Source organism: Phallusia mammillata, chromosome 3 (genome assembly GCF_965637545.1).
Source record: "Phallusia mammillata chromosome 3, kaPhaMamm4.hap1.1, whole genome shotgun sequence".
Classification (NCBI taxonomy): domain Eukaryota; kingdom Metazoa; phylum Chordata; class Ascidiacea; order Phlebobranchia; family Ascidiidae; genus Phallusia; species Phallusia mammillata.
In genome coordinates this window covers 24,908,449-24,931,215 of record NC_137254.1, presented here as the reverse complement: position 1 = coordinate 24,931,215, position 22,767 = coordinate 24,908,449, and the positions used below count along the sequence as shown (strand labels likewise).

At 38.3% G+C, this 22,767-nt stretch overlaps 1 protein-coding gene across 1 annotated transcript; it reads left to right on the top strand.

Annotated features, from left to right (window-relative positions):
• The first annotated feature begins 12,745 nt into the window (after positions 1 to 12,745).
• Positions 12,746 to 13,564, top strand: LOC145219874 (adhesion G protein-coupled receptor E5-like). The gene is made up of 3 exons (XM_080087181.1): positions 12,746 to 12,868; positions 13,168 to 13,338; positions 13,415 to 13,564. Exons 1-3 carry the CDS (start codon positions 12,746 to 12,748, stop codon positions 13,562 to 13,564), a joined length of 444 nt encoding a protein of 147 aa, XP_079943307.1.
• The last annotated feature ends 9,203 nt before the right edge of the window (positions 13,565 to 22,767 follow it).

Sequence of the window (22,767 nt, the reverse complement as noted above, 5' to 3'; positions counted from 1 at the left end):
TTGGTTCGACTAAACTGAACTTTACTAACGCGGCTTTGAGATGCATGTCATTAAACGGGACTTTGGCCATAATAAAGTCAGCTGGCACAACAGCTTTTCTTAACGGGACCAACATAGTGACAGGTATTGTTATCTTTATAAAGGAAGTAACATAAGTGTGCAATATAATGCAGTATCATGGTTATATTTATACTGTGTTTTAAAAATTTTGTCCCATATAATTGCAAAAAATGCAGTAAGACAATGTGTATTTTGCAAATGTATAAATCTATACATTTGCCACAAAACATTTTCGCAACATCGCGCAAAAGTGGTTGCAGCAAATTATAACTTTAAACCAGAAAGTTGGCAATTTATTTTATGTTAGCCAGTTCTACTTGTTTTACGCAGCGGCGACGTGGATTGGCTTGGAGGACAAAATTGGTTTTACAAAAAATTACACTTGGATTGATGGCACGCCGTTGTTGGAAAGCGAAAAAACTTTTTTAGACGGAAAAATTACAAACGTCAACGGTGCAAGTCCTGATTGCGTTGCTGTAAAACCATATATGTGGTGGGTCTCAAGAGTTTGCACACAAAAAAAGTACAGTCTATGCCAGCGAAAGACATCAAGTAAGTAGAAGATGCGAGCATATTTTGGAGGAGCAAAATAGGTTGCACTCTTTTTTTTTCTCATACCAAATGCTTTCAACAAAAATGTTTGTTTTATTGGTTTTACTAACAAATTTGTCCCGAAAAAACACGTATGTGGTGTTTTCAGCAATGTTAAACGGAACTTATACGATTTTATGTGACAAGCAGACAAATCCGCAAGTGAATGCATCAATTCGTATCAGGTAAACCATAAAACATGCTGACAATAATAGATTATCCGTCTGCAGCACCCACTCCTCTGACAACGACCCCACCCTTGGCAACGACGACAACTCTTCTGGCGACGACGACACCCCTAGCGACGACAACTCTCCTGGCAACGACGATACCCCTGGCGACAAAGACATCCATGGCAACGTCGACAACCTTAGCGAGGACGACATCCCTGGCGACAAAGACATCCTTGGCAACGATGACACCGCTAGCGACGACCACAATACTAGCAAAGACGACACCCCTGGCAACGACGACAACACCTCTTGCGACGAGGACACCCATTGTGACGATGACACCCCTGGCAACGACAAGTCGTAAGCCAAACACACTGACTAGTTCTGCGTTGGAAACACAGAATTCTGTCATAAAGGGTAAACACACATATTACTTCAAGTGTTACCAATAACGCACAAAAAAGTTGTTTAAGGAAATAACCTTTTGAAAGTTGAAGTATTTTTTGATATGCTTATATATAAAAAAACGTGCTGATGTATTACAGTGTTTTGCAAGACAACAGTTGTTTCTGCGTCCAACAAAACCTTTAATTTCGCTCAAGTCGAGGTAGGACAAACTGCAGTTTCACAACAGACGTGTTCTTTAACAGGTTAGTGACAAAATACTGTAAGAAGTACCAAGTGCTAAAATACGCATGGTTTGGTGCCCTACGTACATTAAAAAATACTTTCTTTGGTCAGTTTAAGTGCAACGCAGTTTTGAAACTTACATAACAACTTGCAACGCAACAGGAAATCCTGAGGCATCAGCACCCTGTTTACAAAACGCAACAGATGCGAAATCTGCGTACTTCGGCAAACCGATTATAATCAGCTGCGGAACAACACTAGGAAGCTTGTCAACAACGGTAAATAAATTTTCCACCAGAGCCACACTCGATTTCCATATCCAATGAAAACAAAAATCACACGCAAGTATTTTTAGCCTCAGTAAAGTAATTACAACTTGTGTTTATTGCAGGTCAATGTGTCACAAGCTACAACATCAAGTGTGACCACAACTGTTGCGAAGCTGAAGCTACTGACAAGTAGCCCACCCAAACTGAATAAGGCAGATGTTGCAAACGCCATATCTGTCCTTAATGCGCTGAGTTACACGGATCCCCTAAAAGTTCAGGTTAGACAAAATCTTGGACTGATTGTATAACGTTTCTAGCTCACTCTGTGCAGCAATAAAGCATTACAGGAACCAACAATTTCGACAAACTTTTTTAGATCACAGTTAACACGATGTACGACGTGCTGTTAACGACAAACCAGGTTGCTGTTACCTTTCAAAATACCACAGACAGCAAGTACGTAAAAAACGAAGTTTAAATCCATGTGGTAAAGCATTTGACTTAATGAGTGCGTTTTACGTAGAACCGCCGCAAGTCAAAAATCTTTTCTTATCAAAAGCGTGGAGTCTTTCACTAACCGAGTAACGTTGCCTGCAAACACCACTGTACTAACCATATCGACTATACAAACAACAATACAGGTACAACAAGATTACTATACTCATTATTCTAAGACACACTTAAGTTTTAATTTGGCCAACGCGGTATTTCAAAACTTAACGTATCCTAGACTAAGAGTCACGAACTGTACATAAGATTACTGATTACTTGATAGGTCAGCCAAACCAAAAAAACTGCGCAAAACAAGTATGCTCCAGTTTCATTTGCCCCTGGAAACAACAGCGCAATAACTGGAACAAATGTGGTAACAGCAACTATTCCCGGGTCGGTATTGGACGCCGTTGGCTCAACAGGCGGAAACACAAGCGTCCGAGCGAGTTTTATTTTTCATTCAAGCTCAACACTCTTTCCTGCAGCTGAGAAAGCACCCATGGTAAGATAGATCAATGCAAGTATGGTTTATGTGGCATCAAACCGATTAGACTAACAGTGCTTCTAAACAACTGGTCCAACATTACATTGAACAGTAATTTGGTTCACAATAATAAATACCTTATTCAAAACTTGAGTTGTGTTTTAGGTAATCACTGTTAATGTGAAAGACCACAAGGGAATGGCAATTAAAGCACCAGTTGAATTAACTTTCACCAACATAAGTGAAAAGCAAGGAAATGTTCCGTTTACAAACGGATCGTTAAAGGTAAACCACTTCAATTGTGTGGTACGGCAAAGTCAACATATCGTGCTACATTTCGAAATTCACGTTTACTGTAAACTGTTAGACAAAATTTCGGATACAATAATTTTAAATCTGCAATGCTAGAAAAACAATAAAAAGCGTGTTCTGGTTAAATCCACAGGATGTTGTAACCAGGACACAGTGTAGCGTTTACCACGCCAGCGGAAAATGGATTCCCAACAGCTGTAGATTGATTGCTGGAAGTTCTCCACCAAAATGTGCATGTGCAGTTTTGGCAAGTTTCTCTATGATAGTGGTAGGTCATTTTTTTCTATCATAGATTGACGTCTCACAACAAAAATGAACTGAATATATTTTATCTTAAGAGCACAAAGATCCTTCCGAGCGCTTTCGCAATGGGAGTTGTTAGTTACATCGGTTGTGCATTATCGGTCCTCGGCTTGACGGCCACCATTGGAATATACATGGGCATCAAGTAAGTCACGTTTTCCGCAAATGAACTATATAGACTGAGTTTCCTCATCTAGTCAAGAACAATATGTAAAAGTGGCTGTTCGAGTAAATAGGGAAAATCTTGGCATAGTTTAAGCAAATCCTTAACCCTCGTTATTTTTCATTCCTTTCGTTGCAAAAAAAACATGCGTCACCAGTAAACTTTCCGGAAAAATGGCAGAAACATTAACTTTGCAGGGAACTTCGTCAGCGACAACCGACAGTGTTCTTGTTGAACATATGTTTCAACCTTCTGATAGCTGATATTATCTTCCTGTTTGGTGTTGGTTGGACTTCAAATACGATTGGATGTTACATTGTCACGGGTCTTCTCCATTACTTTTTGCTCACCACTTGGTTTTGGATGAGCGCCAACGCTTACAACATGTACAAAGCTCTGACTACGGTAATATTATACACACTAGCGGCAAATTTCTAAATGACTTTTAAATACTTTCAAGTGCATATTTTAAGTACTTTTAAAGCAGTCAAAAATGCATTACTGAAAGTTTGTTTTTGTAAAAACTGTTTTAGATGGCTTACATCGGTGGTACATCACCTATCATACCAGCGATTATCTGTTATGTTGGACCAATGGTGATTGTAGCCATTAACAGCACAATTTCAGCGGTGGTGGATAGAACCAACTACTTTCCAGGTAGACTACAAAACAATAAATCGTGTTGTCAATCTAAATGAGTTTTTACGCGAGTTAAAATATCGAAGAAAATATTTTATTACTTTAAAATTTGTTTTTAGATGACATTTTCTTTACATCAGTCTATAAAGCAAGGCATATGTGCTGGCTAAGCGAGCACTCGATGAATTACGGGTTTCTTTTGCCAGTTGGAATTCTTGCACTATGCAACATCGCCTCGTTCGTCATAGTAATATGCAAGATAACTTGTCTAAGAACTAAGGTAGGGAAACGAACAACTGTGTATGACGACTTCCAGTCCCATCATCTCACAAAATGTATTCATAAAAGTGTTCTTGTTTTCTTATTCGAAAACAAAGGCTCTTATGTCAAACGAAACAATCAATATATGTTCCGATGACGGTCGGTAAAGTAAGAAATATCTAGTAGGAACTCGAAACACTTTGCAACTTGTCAATTTGCCTGCCATATTTTTTGTACTGAAATTTCGATGATGTCCACACAAACTTTGCAATTGAAGTTAAAAATTGAACAGGTGTCCTCAACATCTCGAGAACGCAATCCCAAAGATGATTTTGCAGTGGCAGTGGCTGTTTGCATCATGATGGGTCTTACTTGGGTCTTTGGATTCTTTATGTTACTTGCTGACAACGTAACATACCAAACTATAATGAGCTGGTTGTTCACCATTTTCAATTCCACACAGGTAAGTTTTAACACCGCGGCAACACTTTTTTACAGCTTACAGCTTTCGTTTCTGTGTACACCAGGGATTTCTAATTTTCGTCCTAAACTGCCTGCGCCAAAACAAGATCCGTGTTATGTGGTGGGGAGCGTGTGTATCCTTCATTATGTGCAGAAAAAATGAGCACAACAAAGGACCAAGGAGTTCTGCGGGATCAGTTTCAACTCGTCTGTGATATTATAGAAAAAAAGTGTTGAGTAGAAAGCTGAACTCTCTGAACACAGATAATTTCCTGTAAGTCAATGTAACTGCGTGTTTGTGTGAAACATGTAATGCTGTGTAAATAACAATGTTATCAAAACATATAGATGGACGTACAGCTTGCCAATATGGATTTTTCTTACCTGTTTACCGTGTATAATACGAGTCTACGACCCACATGTTAACGACAATATGGAATCGATGTTAATATTTGACCAATAACAATCTTACTCATGCGCATCCAAAAACTGAACGACAATCGAATCGTAAATCAAACACGGTCTCTGTCACAAAAATGTTGTAAAAAAAATTTCAAACATTGTATGGCCTGCTTGCAAAAGCATACTTTGGTGCAAGTTTGGGTTACATTTTTGTGTTTAATGTTTTTCTAAAGTGTTGTTTTCCATTGTTGGTTTAAATGTAGCCAAATGTAAAACGTGTACATACTGTGGAAAACGTAGACCGTTAGAGAAAAGTGTTTAAACTGCGTAAACGTGTGTGTGTGTTTAAGTTCAGATTTTGTTATCTACATTCTAGTTTTACTATTTAAACAGCGATCGTGCATACCAAAATCGCGAATCCATACCAAATACTATTATCAAGTAACAATTAATTGGAACTATAAGTGGACTGCATTGTTATCGGAAATGTAAATAAATCTAATGAAAGCGTATATGATGTTTCAAACGCATAGTAAAATAGTGTAGTAGATATTGTGTAAACAGGACGTTAATTGCAAATGACTTGTTTTAAATTACTATTGGGCGAGGGTTCAAAACATAAAACAAACAGATTGTTCAGAATGCTACAGAAATAATATTGTACTAGCATTGCGTACATATTACAGAAATATCTGTTTTGTGTGAAAGAGAAACAAAAATGTGATGATATCATGTTGCAACGCACCCTTTGCGAACAATAGAAGTCAAAAAGTCACGCCATGAAATAATAGATGTGATAATCCGTCAATTCACCACAATTCAATCAAAATGCTTTCAAACTTCAATGACCAACATAATCTTCAGTACTGTTTGATTCGCTTACCATACTTTTACCCTCTCAATGCAATCACAAGATTTTCAAATTTTAATTACCAAATAAGTTTCAGTAGTATTTGATTTGCAGATCATACTTTTGACTTCTAGTTAAACGTAATGACTGATATTTCAACTTTAATATTGCTGACGGGACAAATAGGCAATATATAGTGCATCATTTACTTTTAACTGATAGCCGAGTCAACAAAAACTGAAGCCAATGAAGGGAAACGTGTTATCAATGTTCCTGGAACGAAAAAGGAATAGAATTAGTCGGCAGAGAGAGATGTACTACCATTATAGAGAGACTAAATTAAAGATCATTTTTTAGCACGACGTTTATAACCTTTAACTGCGACCACAAAAAATCGAAGGTGGGATACTACAGGTCTTGTTAGACAGGTAATCGATCATTAACTATTTCCAGCTAATACAAGCACGGCCCAGCCCGCTCGCAACACATCGCAAGTCCTGGGTGCTTCATCGATAAACGACCAACGAAACACAAACATCCTCATCCCGTTTGCCTATAACAGGAAGATACCGACAGTTCGCGCAGCTGTGCTTAGGAATTTGCACATTTCAATATATGAAACCCAGGAAAAGGGGCATAACAGACCACAGGTTTAATGTTGCTTAGAGGGAATTAAACTTATGATGAGCTGGAAGTAAAAACAGTCTCAGTGCAAAACTGCTCGTTACGACAGCCTAAGTGAAAGGAAAACCAAATCGAGAAAAATCCACGGAGATTGTGTGGTGAAGGGCGAGATTCAGGTTAATGAAAGGTATGAATAGGTTATTTGAACACAGAGCGCCGGCTTGCAGCAAGCGAAATGTCATTGTTTTTGCGAGTGATATGAGACTTATATTACTAAGATAAATTTTGAAATCAATAAGCTTTTTCGTCAACCTGATTTTTCTTGAAGTTTAGACAAAAATTGATATAGTTATCTATTATTCAATCGTTAAGACCAAGATGCGAGGAAATCTTTGGCTGTTTGTCTGCCTCGTAATAACGAGTCAAAGCACCAGTTTGGGTAAGAATGTGGTTTCTTATTATGTAATTACGTTGTTCTATACATAGTTTTAATTACTGCCAAAGTAAAGTGTCATCTTGTGTTATTCAATTTTTCAGGTATGACTTGGTTTTCCAACGGAACACTTGAGTATGCGGTTGATTCGACAATTTTAAATTTTACTGATGCCACTTTGAAATGCAAGTCTCTAAACGGAACGTTGGCAATAATAAAGTCGTCTGGTACAACAACGTTTCTTAAATGGACACAAATAGTTACAGGTATTGTTTTTTAGTGTCGAACAAGTTAATTAAAAGTATCTTGGTTTTATAAAGCAAAAGCGGGCGTTCGAATATTTTGTCGCACATAGTTGCTACAAACATAAAAAGGCAATTCTGACTTTCGTAAAAGTCTGTACACGCAGCAACGCACATGAGAGTTGTTCATTCGCGAGATAATAATCCAGATAGTCAGCTATTATGACATTTCGGCCAAAACGGTCCATCTTAAATTGGGTTTCAAATAGTTATAACTTAAGTTGATTTTATGCAGTGCCAACGTGGATTGGCTTGCAGGACAAAGGCGGCACTGCAACAAACTTTACTTGGATTGATGGCACGCCGTTGCTGGAAAGCGAAAAAAATTTTGCGGGCGGTCAGATTACAAACAACAACAAAGCAAAACCTGACTGCGTTGCTGTGGGAAAATATTCGTCATGGGCAGCAAGGGATTGCCAACAATTAAAGCCCAGTTTGTGTCAGAGAAGGAGGCCAAGTAAGTTTAAATAAAAACGATTCTGGAGTTTTGATGGACCACGTTGTTAAATTATACCAAACACTATACCAACAGTAGCATGTAGACCATAGATTTGCTACAGTGTTTTTGAAGAAACTAAACAATATCAAGACAATTCAATGCTGGGTCAGTTTTGAAAAAAAAAAACTTTATTACGCAGCTTAAACTGTTTTGCATACATAAACATGTTTTTGCGACCTAACTTAGGATAGTATTGGGGAACACTTGCGTTATGTACAGACATAATAGTCTCTTAGTCCACTTTCATGCAAATGTAACAAGACCATAAAACGTTAATTTGGGTTTTTCATTTAATAAATATTTCATATCATGTGGCGATTTTAACATTACAAAACTATAGTGAGAGTAATTTATACTATAGTGTATAATTATACACAAAAGCTGACCCATGCATTAAAAAGGTTTGCAAAAAATAATTTGAGCAGCAAACACAAAACTACGGAAACGCGCCACCCCCACGTACAACTAATTAACACTCAACATGAAAAATCCCCATCCTTCAGCGATGTGCCATGCGTCATGTAAAGTAAACTTCCTATTTAGCGTTTACCGTGGTTCGATGAAGAAATGATACCGTTGTTCGATGAAGAATGCAGATTTTTTTTGTTTTGCATACTTTTAACAAGACGTACAAAAGCCAAACCAAATTGTATTCCTTGTGGTTGTTGGATTAGTTTTACAAACAAACTTGTCTTGTATTGTTATTAATTGCTAATCGTGTCGTTTTCAGCAACCTTAAGCGGAACCTACACGGTATTATATGGAAACCGGACAAAGCCACAAGTGAATGCATCGATCCCATTTGAAGTATGCCAAAACCCCGCCCCTCTATCGATCACAGTCACGGCGACTGCTGTTGGATACAAGTTTATCGCTACCGCTACACTGGCTGAAGCATGGGGTTTCAAGACCACGATAAACAGGCTAGACAAAAAAGCAACATTTCCCAATCAGCTTTCGATCCAATACACAGCCCAACTTTGTAAGTGACATGAATAGACTGCTAGTGTTTAAATCAGGTAAAACATAAAACAAGCATACAATAACAGACTACCCGCCTGCTACAACCACCCCCCTGGCAACAACTACGCCCTTAGCCACGACGACACCCTTAGCAACGACGACACCCCTGGTGACCACCAACCCCTTAGCTACGACGACACCCTTAGTAACGACAACACCGCTGGTGACGACAACCCCCTTAGCAACGACGAAACCCCTGGCGACGACGACCCCCTTAGCAACGACGACAGCCCTGTCAAAAACAAGTCCCAAACCTAACACACCAACTGTTATAAAGGGTAAACACTTGTTTCTTACTATGATGATGGCTAATACATAATACTCCATATTATGAGTGTTACTACTACTTGTGATGTGCACTAATCAAAAGCATGCATGTGTGTTGCAGTGTTTTGCAACGCAAAAGTTGTTTCTGCGTCCAACAAAACCTTCAATTTCGCTCAAGTCGAGGTGGGAAAAACCGCAGTTTCACAAGAAACATGTTCTTCAACAGGTAAGTGACAAAATAAGAAACAACACTGGTTGCAAACGCATACGGTACTATATGTACGCCAAAAGTTCTTTATTTAATTACAAAAAGTACAACGCACTATTGAATGTTTTATAACCTGCATTTATACAGGAAATCCTGAGGCATCAGTACCCTGTTTACAAAACGCAACAGATGCAAACTTTGCGTACTTCGGCACACCGATTATAATCAGCTGCGGAACAACATTAGGAAGCTTGTCAACAACGGTAAATGCACTTGCACTAAAGATACAAAGTGCATATCCTTATACATTGTTGGGGTCCATATCATTTTCAACTATTTGCGCCAGTTTACAGTTTTATTCTCAATCCCGTCTGAACGTCGAAAGTCCATAACAAAGTTCATCTATATTCTCATTACAAAATGCGTTGTAAGTTCTGTGTTTGGATTACGTGCGTGCGTTGTTTTGAAATGTCTGTATTTAAAACCGTCACTTGCGACCGTCAGTACTAGAATAAATTCGTTTTCTGACAAACTTTATGATCAATTTCCTTATCCAATGAAAATTGAAATCACACATTAATAATTTTGACTTGCAGTAAAGTTAATAAAAGTGATGTTCAATGCAGATCAATGTGTCACAAGCTACAACATCAAGTGTAACCACCACCGTAGCAACTCTGAAACTGCTGACAAGCAGTCCAGCAAAACTCAATATGGCAGATGTTGCAAATGCCACAGCTGCTCTCAATGAGCTAAGTGTCACGGATCCTCAGAAAGTACAGGTTAGACATCTTGTAAAACGAAAATTTTCTTTGCAGCTGTAAAAACTATACTTTCGATACTTTTCTTTAAAGATTACCGTTAACACGATGTACGACGTTCTTTTAACCACCAACCAGGTTGCTGCTACATTCCAAAATACCACTAACAGCAAGTAAGTAAAAATGGAAGTTTATAGATTTAAAGTAGAATTTTTCCTTTACGAGTTGTATTTTATTTAGGACCGCTGCAAGTCAAAAAGCTTCTCTTACCAAAAGCTTGGAGACATTCACTAACCGAGTAACGTTGCCTGCAAACACAACTGTCCTAACAATATCAACAAACCAAACAACAATACAGGTACAAAAAGAATACTACAACCAGATTTTAAAGACACACAAACACACACGGCTTTTTTATCAAATTGCTGTAGGAAAACCTTAAGCCCACGAGTCTATAAAGTGTCGCAATATATGCACGTGATTATTTGTTAGGTGAGCCAAACTAAGAAGACTGCACAAAACAAGTATGCTCCAGTTTCATTTGCCCCTGGAAACAACAGCGCAATAACGGGAACAAATGTGGTAACAGCAACTATTCCTGGGTCGGTATTGGACGCCGTGGGCTCAACAGGCGGTAACACAAGCGTCCGAGCGAGTTTTATCTTTCATTCAAGCTCAACACTTTTTCCTGCAGCTGAGAAAGCACCCATGGTAAGACAACATCCAAACATCCATATATGTAGGCCTATAGTTTATAAAGCATCAAATCAATTAGACTTAAATTGTCCATCATCAACTAGAGAAAAGATCAACTAACCATTACAAAATTGGATAACATTACTATTTGATTGAACCTTTGAGTCGCGTTTCAGGTAATCACTGTAAATGTGAAAGGCCACAAAGGCGGAGCAATCAAAGCACCAATTGACTTAACTTTTACGAACACAAGCGAAAAACAAGGAAATGTTCCATTAACAAACGGATCGTTAAAGGTAAATCACTAAGGTGTACTACCAGTGCCATGACTTTCTACAAACGATTTCGAACAAACCCAACACATAGAAAACATTGTTGTTCTGCGTTTCCGAATTAATATTGACTCAAAATGTCTGTGCTGGACAGGAAAATACTATTATACATTTCGGATACATTAATTTAGGTCTACATTGCAACAAATTAATACGAAGCGATTTGTGGGTAAATCAACAGGACGTTGTAACCAGGACACAGTGTAGCGTCTACCAAGCCAGCGGAAAATGGATTCCGAACGGCTGTAGATTGATTGCTGGAAGTTCTCCACCGAAATGTGCATGTGCAGTTTTGGCAAGTTTCTCTATGATAGTGGTAGGTTCTATATTTTCTATCATAGATGTATGTTGTACGACAAAATTTAGCCGATATGTTATCTTTAAGAGCACAAAGATTCTTCCGAGCGCTTTCGCAATGGGAGTTGTTAGTTACATCGGTTGTGCATTATCGGTGCTCGGCTTGATAGCCACCATTGGAATATACATGGGCATCAAGTAAGTAAAGGTTTTTAACGGGTGGTAATGGCCACTGTGGTGGTTTTGCAATACAAGCGGGCGGTTTGCACTTGAGCCGTTCGTTGGCAAAACAATACTTATTACAAACTGTGCTAAATAAATGAGAGTAAACGGGATGCTGTAACGTTAGGTGGGCGTTTCGCAAAACGAGAATTCGATTTTGTTCGTTTGCAAAACATTCTTATTAAAAAGCTGTGCAAAACAAAGAGGTACACAGGATGAAGAGCCCTGATAGAGTAAAAGCCGACCGTAGACTATAGACGGATTTAAAGTTACTGTTGATGAGAAAATATATTGCACCAGAAGTTTACTTTACGGACAAATGTCATAAACAACACATTTTGCAGGGAACTACGTCGACGACAACCAACAGTGTTCCTGTTGAACATCTGTTTCAACCTTCTGATAGCTGATATTATCTTCCTGTTTGGTGTTGGATGGACTTCAAATACGATCGGATGTTACATTGTCACGGGTCTTCTCCATTACTTTTTGCTCACCACTTGGTTTTGGATGAGCGCCAACGCTTACAACATGTACAAAGCTCTGACTACGGTAATAGTATAGACACTATATTCCAAGTCATTACAAAGGGCTATCAATATGACAATAGAAGTATACACGCTAAACTAGACATGTTGGAAAATGATGTTTAAAAATCGAATATCGAAAATTTAATTAAGCAAACGCTGTTTTAGATGGCTTACATCGGTGGCACATCATCAACCATACCAGCAGTCATTTGTTATGTTGGTCCAATAGTGATTATAGCCATCGACAGCACAATTTCGGCGGTATTTGATAAAAACAACTACTTTCCAGGTACATTTCGACACAGTTATCGTTTTTTTTTCAATCGTCTACGATTGTGAATTTTGAACGCGAGTTTAAACATCGACTGTTTTATCAGTTTGAAAATTGTTTGGAAAACTTATTTCCTTCCATATTTTTTCAGATGACATTTTCTTTACATCGGTCTACAAAGCGAGGAATATGTGCTGGTTAAACGAATATTCGCTTAATTACGGGTTTCTGTTGCCAGTTGGAATCTTGGCAATGTGCAATATCGCTTGCTTTGTGATAGTAATATGCAAGATAACTTGTCTAAGAACTAAGGTTGGTAGCAAAAAAAACAAACCTAATAATTTCAAATCATGGCTCTCCCGTTCAACAAAATGGAAGACTAGGTTCCGAAGGCTATGTCTGACTACGTACTACAGTCGGTAAAGCAAAAACATAACTAGTGGGTGCTTGGGATTTCTGCAACTTGACATTTGCCAGTCGTAATACTTGTAAGCAAATCGGTAGCGCTGTAAATGCTTCCAAAGTACTTTAAAGCACCCTACTAAAGTGTATGACGTCGAGATAAACTTTATCTTACACGTTTTGTAACTTTACATTTTAAAATTTTGCAGGTATCCTCGTCAGCCCGAAAACGCAACCCCAAAGACGACTTTGCGGTGGCAGTTGCTGTTTGCATCATGATGGGCCTCACTTGGGTCTTTGGATTCTTTATGTTACTTGCTGACAACGTAACATACCAAACTATAATGAGCTGGCTGTTCACAATTTTCAATTCCACGCAGGTAAGTTTTTCCCATGGCGTACAATTATACAATACTTTTTTCATTGATTAAAGTTGTTCGTTTTTGTGTGTCCCAGGGATTCCTCATTTTTGTCCTAAACTGCCTACGACAAACTAAGATCCGTGTTTTGTGGTGGGGAGCTTTTGTAGCTTGCATCACGTGCCGAAAGGAACAACACAAACGAGGACCAAGGAGTTCTTCAGGATCAGTTTCAACTCGCATCTAATTCCATAAAAGAATTGACAAGGTTGAATAAAAAACATTGAAAAAATCTGTACCGCTGTGTCGAAGAATTTTGCCCTGTTTGATTCTATTAAAACAGAACCACGGATAAACAAATTTGTTTCCATGTGTTTTTCGCCACGAGTAGTACATTCTAAAAACGCATTAAACCGCTCACAGACTTTCAACATCTAGTACTATGTGAATAACATTGCGGGAATAGGCTACAGTGACAGAAGTTGACATACGGTAAACAGCAAACCTCGAGTATCTAAAAACATGACAACAATCAAACAGAAATTCAAACATGCATTAATCACAAAACAAATCCTTGCCACGCAAAACGTAAAAATGCGACCAGCTGAGAGGAATAAGATGAATTTTGCATCCAATTTGAAATACGAGCCAAAGCCGCCAAAGTGGTTGCAGATAGCTTTAGAGACTGTGTGTAATTCCAGCCTTACCAGTAAGCGAAACATTATTAAGAAGAATTTAATATTTGCTTCATACTGTTTACTACAAACCAAAATCCAAACTTTATCGTGGGGAAACTTGGTGGTCTGATGACATGCAGAGAGAAACAAATGTTTAAACAAGAGCAGAAATGACTCAAAATCAGTTCTAAATGTGTCGTAAATATGGAATAGGAAGTCAGGAAATAGTTAAGTTTGAAACCAAGCTAAATTTAAATAAAATTATTATTAGAATTGCAAAGGCGTTAATTCGATGATTGATCGGGTGATTTGCACAGGGAGTTTTGTAAATAAACTATACTGCAAAAAAATAAATAAAGACTTGTCTGAGTCGTCATAAGAGTAATGACGCAAGTGTAATTATTTGGCACTTGGAATTTTGCAGATTTTTCTTCAAAGAAAGGTTGATTTCTTCATTGCTAAACAAGGTGGAAATCCGGTTAGGAAGCCTTTGTCAAAATAACTGGAAGAATGAAAATAGTAACAGTAAACGGGCCCGAAATCCGAACCCGACCGAAACCCGAAAGTATCAGCCCGAAGAAGACCGTTTATGCCCAAAAGTTCGATTGACAGGCATTTTATAAAGAAGACATACACAATAGACATTGTCTAAAACAGGGGTGGGAAACCTGTTTGTTTATAAAGGCTACTAAACGGTTCATCGACATTCGTTTAGGCCGCATAGACTATTTTCCAGGCGTTCTTTTGACTTACAGAATGGTCGTTTTGCTATTCCCTTGTAGAGTTGTACGACTTACGGTCCAAGCTAAATAAAATGCCTCACTACATTTCCGTCTTTACTACAACATTTAAGATTTTTTAACCAAGAAACTCACTTGTCTACAAATTCAATGATCTAAGAGCACCTCATGACATCACAGACGAGTTTAAGACATTCGATTATGTGCAAACAATTGTTCTTTTGCAAAGTAAGATTGTTAAACCTTGGACTTTTGAAAGTCCTACGGTATTCGCTCTGTGTACCACTACGGGAACATTTGGCTCTAGTTTGAAAACCATTGCTCTAGAACTAATCAAATAGTATTGTGGAATAAAGGTAAAAAAACGTTTATGTCTATTTTTCAGTGCCTGGTGCGTTCTGTAATATCAACATCCTAAAATGTATTTTGACATCAAAGGCCGCACTCAGTACCCTAAAAGGCCGCATGCGGCCTTTAGGCCGCAGGTTCCCCACCCCTGGTCTAAAACGAGACGTTTTAGGTCTTGGACATTAAGGTTAAGTCGAGCAACATCTACTCAGCTCGGTAATTGATTTTTAAAACAATTAAGGACACAGAATAAGAAGGCTTCCAATTCTAATACACAGTATGAGTGCAATAATACACAAAGTGAACAACTTTAAAAATGGCTTTTTTGCAGTGTGTTACTTACAAGTAGTAATAACTACTGTGCTTGAACATCTAATAATCGATAACCGTTTAAGAATTTAGTTTTTAGTTATGCATAAGTTCGCGTGTTTTTGTTCCGCTTAACATGACGCACAGAAAAACACCTACTTCCACTGTGGATACGTCGTCGTATGGGCAACACGGATGTTCAACTTGCCTACGATAAAGCTTGGGTTAGGGCGTTTATTCATACCAGTTTCTGATTAACTGGTTAACAACACAGCTCTTGTTACGAGTAGCCATAACAGTAGACGGGTTAGTTTTTTTCAGTTCATGAAAGGGATGTAGTTGATATTGTTTTATTTTGGTTTAGTTATCTGTGATGCGATACGCGTAGACAGCAGTATGCCCAAACTAGAGTTCGCAAACCCATGAGGAGTCCGTAAGATAGTCTTAAAGTGTCTTTAAAAGCATGTTTATGTTCCCTAAAGCATTTAAAACATACACGTAGAAATCACTAATTAATTTTGGATGTTAGTTGTTTCTAATTCTTTCTCCCGCATTGTTTCGACGAACGACACAACTTTGTGCATAAAAAGTTCCAGTTAAAACGTGGTGTTTTGCAGACACAATAATGAACTAGAGCCGTTACTACAAAAGTTTGGAAGCCGCGTTTGTTGAGAGAAAGCAACTTGAAAAAGAGCGGCAGCAGTTCATATCATACCTGATGATAATACCTGTTCTAGGATAAACGTTATGATTAACCAGTTTTGTTTAAAGTAACGAACTTCCTTTGCAGTTTAAGCTTCATGTAAACTGTTACAGCGACTTGCTGCAAGAGAAAACAAACAAACAAGGCGATGGTGCTCATAATACTACTTGAAGTTACAATGTTTGCAGTCGTTGCATCAGGTATATCAACCAATTGATGTATGTTTAATTTGTGTGTGATGCTTGATGCAAATATCTTTGCCTTAAAAAGTGATAAATCCAAACGCGTGAGTGAACTGACTGTCGCTGCTACGAGCAGCGCAAAGAACGCATTTCAAAGCCGGCCTAAAATGAGTGAAGCCATCCGCTTTGCTATTGGCGTATAGCTTCCTGTTGATATTGTAAGCATACGAGGTAAAAAACTCGTACGATCACCATAGCAAACTTATTGAAAATGTGTATTAATACATATTAAACTAAATTCTTGAAAACACAACTGTATGGTTTGTCATTTGTTGTTTATTTACAGGTCAACCGTCAAGTTATATCGTTTACTCTGGGGCTCAGCCGGCAGCAACGAGCAAAAATGTGGCCATCACATTTTACAACTGCTCTGTCCCAACGCCAATCGATATTCAAGGGACATTTACGGTGCAGTCCAACTTTAGTTTTTCATTTACCATGACGAAAATCTACAGCTGGGGATTTAAAGCCACAATCAAAAGAACTGACACACAGGTGGACACCCCTAGTAGTGTAGTGCTTAACTGGAGTCCAATTTACGGTAAGTTGGTACCAGTATTCCATTGACAGAGCATTTTCAATATAATAAAAAGTAAGACGACAGCACATTACAAAACATGACGTCTTTATTGCAACGTAGCGTTTTCAAGATATAAGTAAATGAAATTGAAAGTAAACAAGTTAAAATCTTTTTTATTGGATTTATTTTAACTTTCCTAAACGACAGAAATAGATGTCTCATTTATTGACATTGTTTTTTTTAGCAACTACAGCATCACCGACAACAGTAGCAAGCACCCCCAAAGCTACTACAGCAGCAGGTAAGAAAGAGAGTGATTGACAAAAATCCACACCTACTTGATAGTAGAAAGGTGTGTTACTATTTTTCAAATACAAATGTAGTGCTCAACTGGAGTTCAATTTACCGTAAGTTGGTACCACAGTATTCCACCGACAGAGCATTTTCAGTGCATTAAAAAGTATGACGACAGCACATTCTAAAACATGGAGTCTCTATTATAACGTAGCGTTTTCAAGATATAAGTATTAAAAGTGGAAGTAAACAAATTCTAATCTCTTTATTTTAACTTTTCTAAACGACTAAACAATACATGTCTAATTTATTGACATTGTTTATTTTAGCTACTACAGCATCACCGACAACAGTAGCGAGCACCCCAATAGCTACTACAGCAGCAGGTAAGAAAGACAGTGATTGACAAAAAACCTCACCTACTTGATAGTAGAAAGGTGCTATACCATTTTTCAATTACAAATGAAGTGCTCAACTGGAGTCCAATTTCTCGTAAGTTGGTACGAGTATTCCATTGACCGAGCATTTTCAGTACATTAAAAGTAAGACGACAGCACATTCCAAAACATGAAGTCCACATCATAACGTAGCGTTTGCAAAATATAAGTACATAAAAGTAAGAGTAATCAAAATCAAATATCTTCTCTATTGGATTCTAACTTTCCTAAACGACAGAAATACATGTCTCATTTATTGACATTGTTAGTTTTAGCTACTACAGCATCACCGACAAAAGTAACAAGCCCCCGCAAAGCTACAACTGCAGCAGGTAAGAAAGGCGGTGGTTGATAACAAATATATAAAATTCAATTACAAATTTAGGATGCGTTAACGTGCCTCAAGTAAAAGCTTTGTTTCGATATTGTTAAAGTTGTAATTATTTACTACGGTAATGACAAATTCTAAATTTAACTGAAACGTTTAGTTAGACTAGTGGTTCCCAACCTTTTTGTAGCCACGGCCCCCTTTATAAATTTTATAGTTCCGCGAACCCCGAACGAAACAAAGCACAATAAGTTCTATTGTTAATGTGTGTTGTGGTTTCGCAATGGAGGCAATAATCACAAGTTTTTCTGATCCAAGGGTTTGATAAACAGTTTGCACTCGTGCAGGTTTGTAAAAACGGTTTGCACATGTTCAGGTTTGTAAAAACGGTTTGGGAATTTAAAAAATATTGTAATGTTGTTAATGCTACTACAAATGCTTGCCTCCACGGACACCCTGAGACCATCTCACGGACCCCTTAGGGATCCGCGAACCCCAGGTTGGGGACGACTGAGTTAGACCATTAAACGCTTATGTAAGTTTGCACCCGCAATGTTTTCTATCGTTTTGCCACTCCTATGTATTTGACCTATGCCAAAATACAGTGCATAACTATTTGTTTTGTATGGGTTTAGTTACCAGATCGTTACCAACAACTAATTATTACCCACAGCTAATTAAATCTTAGCTATTGCCCGTGCTAGGTACTTACGCAAATTATCGAAAAGTATACTAAAAATACGTTACAATAGGAATAGGAAATGTCAATAGTCATTAGCAACAGGACTTTTCCACTGTACGTGTTTGTATCAAACTACCTTAAATACAAATAAAAACGCACGTTCAACAGCATAGCAAACAGAAACTTCCAGTTACCAATCTAACATAACCATTTTTTTCTTAACAAGGCGCAGAATTCAGATCACTATATTATTTAAGTAGCTTTGTACCCCACACAATTGCCTAATAATGTTTTGTTCGTTCTAGCTTTGCTGTCAGGAACGGTCACAGTCGCTGCAAGCGCATTACAGAATAAAACTGTTGAGGTTGTATTCAGCTCACCTATCAATACAACTGCTAATGTTATGATTGTGGTCACCGGCAACGCGAACCAAAGCTTTACTTCAACAGTTACAAGCATTTGTGACACAAAGTTTGTAGCGATTATAACAAGGACGGACACAAATTCAGGCTGGAGCAATCAACTAAGCCTTTTCTATCAAGTAGTTAACGGTAGGTAAAATAGAAAGCGAACTTAACATTTTCTAAATGTGACGAAAACGTTTTGACCAATACATGCATATCTAAGTTTGTACGTAACACAATTAAAGCGTTGTTTGTGTTTAGTTACTACAGCGTCACCAACAACTACAGCAGCAGGTAAGAACAACACAGATAAGCTTTTTAATAGTCCAAAGCTTTAGACAAATCTATGTTCAAAATTATCACGTTTTATCATTGCACGATATTGTGCGATTGAATCTTAATTCAAATATACTCATACTCATATATACCCACACAGAATTCTTAAACGTAGATTATTCAAGCTTTCCAATACCGTTAGGAAACGTCAATGTGTCATTAGCAACAGATTCTATTACAATTGTTTGTTTTAGCTTCTACAGCCTTACCGACAACTGTTGCAAGCACACCAATAGCTACAGCACCCGCAGGTAAAAAATACAGTGACTAATTAATTAATCCCTACCAATGTAGAATGTCGAACAGTGTGTTTCAGTTTTGTAATTAGAAAATTAGGATGCGTTAATCAGTCTTCAGCAAAGGCCTCGTTTCGGTATTGTAAACCGTGATGGAGGCTCATACATTATAGGCCTTACTAGTAGTGCACAAAAACAGTTGCTGCTGTCGTTTTGGGAATAAACCTATTGAAATTTCATATGTTACTTGCAAGCAATTATCAAAAACCATACATACGTATTACAGTGTTTTGCAAGTCAAAAGTTGTATCGGCGTCGAACAAAACCTTCAATTTCGCTCAAGCTGAGGTTGGACAAACTGCAGTTTCACTACAAACATGTTCTTCAACAGGTGAGTGACAAACTTACCAAACAAGTAGTGTTGCAAAGAATTGTTAAAGTGGGTGTTATATCCCTAAAAATACTTTAGTACAACACAGTGTTGAAACTTACATAACAACTTGCAAATATACAGGAAATCCTGAGGCATCAGCACCCTGTTTACAAAACGCAACAGATGCAAACTCTGGGTACTTCGGCACACCGATTGTAATCAGCTGCGGAACAACATTAGGAAGCTTGTCAACAACGGTAAATGAACTTGCCACTAAGGATACAAAGTGCCCATGTTTATCCTTTATACACTGTTGGGGTCCATTTCATATCAGAATGCTTGCGTCAGCATAAACTTCTTTTTCCAATCCCGTCTGAACGTTTCTAATTATGGTGTATTCTAATCATGATCATGGGTTGCATGTTCTGCGTTTGGTTTAGTGTGTGTACGTTGCTTTGAAGTGTCTACATTTAAAACGACATTTGCAAGCGTCAGTGCTAAAATAAGTTTATAATCTTTCCTTATCCAATGAAAACTAAAATTACAAATCAATTTATACCCGACATTAAAGTCACCGTAAGTTGTGCTTGTTGCAGATCAATGTGTCACAAGCTACAACGTCAAGTGTAACCACGGCAGTTGCAACGCTGAAACTGCTGACAAGCAGTCCAGCAAAACTCAATAAGGCAGATGTTGCTAACGCCACGGCTGCTCTCAATGAGCTAAGTGCCACGGATCCTCAAAAAGTTCAGGTTGGACAAAATCTTGCGAAAGCTCGTTGTGAAACATTTTGGTGTAGCCGTAAATGAGAACGTGAAGAAAACCATGCTTACTTTTCTTTAAAGATTACCGTTAACACGATGTACGACGTTCTTTTAACCACCAACCAGGTTGCGGCTACATTCCAAAATACCACTAACAGCAAGTAAGTAAAACAATAAAGTTTGAAGGTTCGTTGTACAGAATTTCCCTTCATGATATGCGTTTTTTCAGGACCGCTGCAAGTCAAAAAGCTTCTCTTACGAAAAGCTTGGAGACATTCACCAACCGAGTAACGCTCCCTGCAAACACTACTGTCCTAACAATATCAACAAACCAAACAACAATACAGGTACAACAAGATTGCTACGACCAACACTTGAGAACACACACACATATTTTTACCAATTGGTGCATGAAAACCTGAAGCTGAAATGTTTATAATGGCCGAAGTGTCGCAAAATATACATGCGATTAATTGTTAGGTGAGCCAAACCAAGAAGACTGCACAAAACAAGTATGCTTCGGTTTCATTCGCCCCTGGAAACAACAGCGCAATAGCAGGAACAAATGTGGTTACTGCAACTATTCCTGGGTCGGTATTGGACGCCGTGGGCTCAACAGGCGGCAACACAAGCGTCCGAGCGAGTTTTATCTTTCATTCAAGCTCAACACTCTTTCCTGCAGCTGAAAAAGCACCCATGGTAAGACAGCATCTAAGATCCATGTATAATAGGCCTATAGTTCATAACGCATCAAACCCATTTAACAGTGTTCATCATGAACTGGAGGAAAGATCAACTAACAGTTATACAATAAACTACATTTGGAAAGTGATTTGGTTAATATCATTAAACATTTAAATTGCGTTTTAGGTAATCACTGTGAATGTGAAAGGCCACAAAGGCGGAGCAATCAAAGCACCAATTGACTTAACTTTCACGAACACAAGCGAAAAGCAAGGAAATGTCGCATTAACAAACGGATCGTTGAAGGTAAATCACTACTATGTAATTAAAGTGTCATAATTCAACAAAATGTTTGGAGCAAACATCAAAATTAACTTTGAATCTACATTGCCACAAAACGAAGTGTTTCTGGGTAAATCAACAGGACGTCGTAACCAGGACACAGTGTAGCGTTTACCAAGCCAGCGGAAAATGGATTCCGAACGGCTGTAGATTGGTTGCTGGAAGTTCTCCACCAAAATGTGCATGTGCAGTATTGGCAAGTTTTTCTATGATAGTGGTAGGTTTTTTTGTCGTTTGACGTTGTACGACAAAACTGAACCGATTACATTATCTTAAGAGCACAAAGATCCTTCCGAGCGCTTTCGCAATGGGAGTTGTGAGTTACATCGGTTGTGCATTATCGGTGCTCGGATTGACGGCCACCATTGGAATATACATGGGCATTAAGTAAGAAACATTTCTAACACATCAAACTCTGGGGGTTTCGCAACATTAGGTGGGCGGTTTACAATTTGGTCTTCTGAGATTTTGGCAGAAACGTCCTAAACAATATGCTGCCTTAAATACGGTGGTTAACAGGAAGAAAAGCCCTGACATAGTTCAATTAAACCATTGACTACAAACGAATGTTACTTCCGGTGAAAAAAATATTGCACAAGGCTTGGCGTATCCAAGGGGGGGGGGGGGGGTTTGGGGGTCGGACCCCCCATTTTCAAAAAGTCGTGCGTAAATTAAATAGGCCAAAAACGTTCCGCTTACCACTACGTGATAACAGGGAGTCGTTATCTCAAAGACGCGAGCCTTCAATGTCTTGTATTCGCTTGTTATTTAATCGCCAATTGTGACGTAACAAGGGTTTAATAAGGAGGTTTATGCGCTAACAATCGGAAAGTTACGTTCCGGCTAGGACGCTGGTAGCAGTTTCTTGCTAAAGTGCAACATATTCAAACTGTTTTTGCATTTGAACAATGTAAAAGTGTTAAAAACGTGTAATGTTGTGTTGCTTTGATCCGCCAAACACGTAATAGTTTGTCAAAAACATTAGATCGTTGGAAATCGAGTTATGTTATTAGGGTAATTTGTTACTTGCC

Bases quoted from the DNA above. Each gene is read 5' to 3' on its own strand.
- LOC145219874 (XM_080087181.1), top strand. From the start codon at position 12,746: ATGTGCTGGTTAAACGAATATTCGCTTAATTACGGGTTTCTGTTGCCA. The intron at 12,869-13,167 runs GTTGGTAGCAAA...AAAATTTTGCAG, and splicing joins TAACTTGTCTAAGAACTAAG to GTATCCTCGTCAGCCCGAAA. The intron at 13,339-13,414 runs GTAAGTTTTTCC...TGTGTGTCCCAG, and splicing joins CAATTTTCAATTCCACGCAG to GGATTCCTCATTTTTGTCCT.